The sequence below is a fragment of the Acinonyx jubatus genome, chromosome E2 (genome assembly GCF_027475565.1).
Source record: "Acinonyx jubatus isolate Ajub_Pintada_27869175 chromosome E2, VMU_Ajub_asm_v1.0, whole genome shotgun sequence".
In the NCBI taxonomy this organism is placed as follows: domain Eukaryota; kingdom Metazoa; phylum Chordata; class Mammalia; order Carnivora; family Felidae; genus Acinonyx; species Acinonyx jubatus.
In genome coordinates this window covers 46,914,493-46,919,029 of record NC_069396.1, presented here as the reverse complement: position 1 = coordinate 46,919,029, position 4,537 = coordinate 46,914,493, and the positions used below count along the sequence as shown (strand labels likewise).

The 4,537-nt window shown below is 61.3% G+C and overlaps 1 protein-coding gene across 1 annotated transcript; it reads left to right on the top strand.

Annotated features, from left to right (window-relative positions):
* Positions 1-362: 362 nt before the first annotated feature.
* Positions 363-4,331, top strand: CCNP (cyclin P). The gene is made up of 7 exons (XM_027044630.2): positions 363-419; positions 560-760; positions 1,991-2,080; positions 2,158-2,313; positions 2,850-3,008; positions 3,085-3,236; positions 4,093-4,331. Exons 1-7 carry the CDS (start codon positions 363-365, stop codon positions 4,256-4,258), a joined length of 981 nt encoding a protein of 326 aa, XP_026900431.2. The 3' UTR covers positions 4,259-4,331.
* The last annotated feature ends 206 nt before the right edge of the window (positions 4,332-4,537 follow it).

Here is a 4,537-nt window from a genome sequence, read left to right as displayed (position 1 = left end):
GGGAGGATAATATAAGACCTCATGGACTTTCCCATTGAGATGGGAGACACGGTGGAGTTGTGAACAGAGGCAGGGTGGGATCTGACTTGGGCGTGCACCGGATCCCTTCTGGCTGAATGGGGCTGACAGACTACAGGGGATGGGGACCGGGGAGCAGCGAGGAGGTGGCTGCGCCAGCCCAGACTGACCACTTACACGTTTGGAAACAATCCCTACTTTGCAGCTGAGGAAAGGGAGGCTCGGAGGGGCTGTTCCCGATCACATAGTTAGTAGCAGGAAGAGGATTTGACTCCAGCTGCCTGACCTTAGGTTTGGAGGGGCGTTCGCCATTGCCTCTGCACCTGCCCCGGTGCTCGGCACGCATGCGTGCAGGCACGTTTAAAGCGCCCGCCACAGGCCCTCAGCTCCAGCGGGGAGAGGTGGGCGCTGGGCTCGGATCTCGACGCCAGCCTGGAGGATGCTGGTGAGAGGCAGCAGTTAGGGTCACCCCCCCCCCCCACCCCCGCGTCCCGGGCCTGTCTCCGGGGCGCTGACTCCAGACCCCTCCTCTCTCCTGCAGAGTCCCGCTGCCTCGCCCGACCCCGAGCCTCCGAGCGTCCCGGTCCCCGACAGCAACCGCGAGGGCGCGAGCGTGTCTCCAGGACGCCAGGAGCGGCGGCCCCCGGGACCCTGCGTGCCGCCCGGGCTGGCGGAGGCGCTGAGCGCGCTGGGACTGGCGGGAGAGCGCGAGTACGCTGGGGACATCTTCGCCGAAGTCATGGTGAGCGCGGCCCGGACGGCAGCAGAGGGGCGCGGGTTTGACGAGGCTCAGGCTGGCCCACTCCACGAGCCTTCCGGAACGCCCGGCGGCCTGCAGCCCCTCCTTTGCTAGTGCACAGCCCCTCCCGCGTGTCTCTGACATGTATTCGCTTACAAACACTTAGCGGTTTCTTACCAAATGTTTTTGAGCATATTCCCGGCCCTGGGGATGCTGTCGTGAACAACATAGTCTGCTGTCATCGTGGACAGCCAAGCCGATGTAGGCAGTCATTGCAGAAAGGCCCCCGAGACCAAAGCGCAGGCTCGGTAAGTCCGCAGATACCTGTGCAAGATAGGCACTGTCGGGAGAAACACCGCAGGGATGAATTTATTCAAGAAGCATCTTGTGAGTTGTCTCTCCCCAGCCAGGGACTCTTTTAGGAACTGAGATACAGCTGTGATCCAGAGAGAAATCCCTGCCCTTGTGGTGCCAGCAGGCTAGGGAGGCAAACAGACAAAACACACAAGGAAACAGCAGGTTATCTCCAGACTGAAAATACCGAGAGGGAGTGCAATGGGTGTAGGGAGAATTCTGTGTAGGAAAGCTGAGCTGAGGTTTGAAGGGCTGAGGAATCGACAATGCAGGGAGCTGGGGAAGGATCGTGCAAATGCCCTGGGGTGGGAATGAGCTTGGCATAGTTTAGGGCTAGAGAAGGCTGATGTAGCTGGAGTGTGGGTTGTGAGGGGAGACAAAGGAAGAGGTGGTGGTGTTGGCACTGGGGGGAGGGGGGTCAGAGGCGGGAGGGGGGGCAGTGCCTGAGAGCCAGAAAGCAGTTAGGGTTTTCTCCTGGGGGGTCCTGGCAGCCATGAAAGGGTTTTAAGCTGGAGAGTTCCTTGGCCAGTTTTGTATTTTAGAAAGACCCTTGGGGGGAGGATCTGAGAATGAGTGGAGGGCTGGTGACCACTAGTGGTCTGGAAACCCAGGGGTTGATGCTTAGGAGGACCCGTGGCCATGAGGGCTACAGACTGGAGAGGTGGATAGGGAGGCGTCCGGAACAAAGTCCAAGGCTCTAATGGGGACAAGGAATAGAGGCACATTTGGAGAAGACTGGAGGCCGGTTTTGGGGGTGGGGGGCGGGGCACTCACGCTTCCTCCAGTCGGTGCGAGGAGGCTGCTGCACTTAGGGCTGGAGCTCAGGCGAGAAGCCGAAGCACAGGTGTGGAGAGTGAGGCTGTCCCTGCCCAACCCCAGGTGTGCCACGCGCTGCCCCGGAGGGCCCTGCCCCGCGCTGTGACCCCGGAGATGCGCGCGCTCGTGGTAGACTGGCTGATCCAGGTGCACGTACGTATCCGGGAGGGGGCAGGGCTGGGCCGGCGTCGCAGCCTAGATCGCCGGTGGTCACTCACGCCCCTCCCCAGGAGTACCTGGGCCTGGCGGGGGACACGCTCTACCTGGCGGTGCACCTGCTCGATTCCTACCTGCGCGCCGGCAGAGTGCGCCTCCATCGCCTGCAGCTGCTGGGCGTGGCCTGCCTGTTCGTGGCCTGCAAAATGGAGGAATGCGTGCTTCCCGAGGTACTTCCGGAGTGGGGCTTGGGAGGGTGGAAGCCTCTCTCGCCTCGTCACAGATGAAACACCTACCGTGTGCCGAGCTAGCGCTTTACTCACTCTTGGAATCCCAGCATATCTGTATGAGGTCAGGGCTACCACGGTGTCCCTTTACCGGAGGAGGAGACTGAGGCCCGGGGAAGGACATTTTGCCCCAAACAGGTGGGATTTGGAGTCGGTCTTGAACAACAGTCGTTGTGGCCCTTGAGTAGTTCGAGCCGGTGCCTTATCAGAGCTGCCTGGTGAAGTAGAGAGGACTATTTCCGTTTTATAGACGAGGAAACGGAGCCTCAGAGCTTCAGTGATGTCCTTGTCACACAGTAAGACTCGAACCCAGGTCTGATTCTGAAGCCTGTGCTCTCCATGGCTTCCAGACAACAAATCAATGGCCCCACTTTACAGACTAGGAAATCGAGGTCCAGAATGGAGACTGAAGCGCTGCAGGGCAGGGGTCCAAGACTCCCCCACGTCTTCTCCCCACCCCCACCCTCCCCACCCCGCAGTGTGCCTCCCTCTGCCTCCTGGGCGCTGGCTCCTTCTCGCGGGCCGAGCTCCTGCGCGCAGAGCGCCGCATCCTGAGCCGCTTGGATTTCCGGCTGCACCACCCGGGCCCGCTACTCTGCCTCGGGCTCCTCGCCGCGCTGGCCGGGAGCAGCCCCCAGGTGCGGGGCAAGGGGGGCAGGGGCGTGGCTTGTACGGGGGTAGGGGCGTGGCCTCATCTCCCCGGGGCTTTGGCAGGTGACGCTCTTTGCCACCTATTTTCTGGAGCTGTCTCTGCTGGAGGCCGAGGCAGCGGGATGGGAGCCGGGTCGGCGCGCAGCTGCGGCGCTGAGCCTGGCGCATCGCTTGCTCGACGGGGCGGGCTCCGGCCTGGAGCCGGCGCTTTACAGGTATGGCTCCAGGGACCTACATTCCTGGTCAGTCTTTATTTTTTTTACTTAAAAAAAAATTTTTTTTTTAATGTTTATTTTTGAGAGAGACAGAGACGGAATGCGAGTGGGTTGGGTCAGAGAGAGAGGGAGGCACAGAATCCGAAGCAGGCTCCAGGCTCCAAGCTGCCAGCACAGACCCTGACGCGCGGGGCTCAAACTCACAAGCTGACCTGATCATGACCTGAGCTGAAGTCGGACGCTCAGACGACCGAGGCACCCAGGCGCCCCTTCCCGGTCACAGTCTTTACCGTCTCAGAGAATGAGAGACCTTGGAGCCAGGGGAGGGGGTGCACCCAGACTTGATTTTTCTGGATGTGAGAAAATGGTGTGCCTGTCTAGGCTGCGGGTGTCCGAGAATGAGGTGTTTGTCTAGATTTGGGGACTCTTAACCTTGCCCCAGGGTGGAAGATAGAGCATCTTCCTGGCCTCGGAAGATCCTAACTGCGTCCCAAGGTTGAGAATGAGAGGTCGGCCAACCTCGAGTCCCCCAGCTGCCCCTCTGGCCGCAAACGGGGTGTCCAGAGGGGCGCCCCCCCACCTCTCTATTAACCATTTAACTGGATGCCAGGGTGAGTCCTCTTTTCGCCCAGCCCGTCCCTCTCCCCCCAACCCTCCGGGGTAGAGCTGGAGGTCTGTCCACCTTCAGCCCCCCTCCTGCTCTCCACTGGCCTCGTCCTGCGGGGGAGAATCGGGGGTCTGCCCGTCCTCGGCGCCCTCCAGGCCAACCTCCCGAGACCCCCTGATTGGTTCGAGGACAGGTCGTCTTCACCGCTGCCCCTACCCCCGCCTCAGTTTCTCCGTCTCCCCGCCGCAGCCCCGCGGAGCTGCGCCCGCTCGAGCCGTGCATGGCCCGCGCCGCGCTCCGAGGCCCCGCGCCCGGCCGCGCAGCCACCTTCCTCAAGTACGCGCGGCCCCAGCTCCAGGGCACCAGCCTCGCCGCCGCCCGCTTGCTCCGCCGCCCCCAGCCCGGACTTCCCTGAGTCTGGACACCCCATCAAAAAAAGACTCTCCTTGTTTATCCTTCTCCCAGTTCAATAAAAGAGGTTGTTTTTTTTTTTAAATTCTGAGCGCTCTCTGTCCTCGTTGGTCGAATTCCGACCCCTCTCTCGCTTTTGATTGGTCACTTTCCGGGCCTCTCATTTTTCTGATTGGATGTTCTTTACCAAGTCTCTTAATGGCGGCTGGGAGATACGAGGCGAATTCTGGACCTCTCCGCCAGGGGGCACTGGCGGCCTTCCGCAAGCGCGGCTCCGCGACCT

What these genes read in the sequence shown, in the direction of transcription:
- CCNP (XM_027044630.2), top strand. Translation starts at nt 363, where the DNA reads ATGCGTGCAGGCACGTTTAAAGCGCCCGCCACAGGCCCTCAGCTCCAG. An exon ending in AGGAATGCGTGCTTCCCGAG is followed by an intron (nt 2,314 to 2,849) that starts GTACTTCCGGAG and finishes CCCACCCCGCAG; the next exon opens with TGTGCCTCCCTCTGCCTCCT. An exon ending in TGGCCGGGAGCAGCCCCCAG is followed by an intron (nt 3,009 to 3,084) that starts GTGCGGGGCAAG and finishes GGGCTTTGGCAG; the next exon opens with GTGACGCTCTTTGCCACCTA.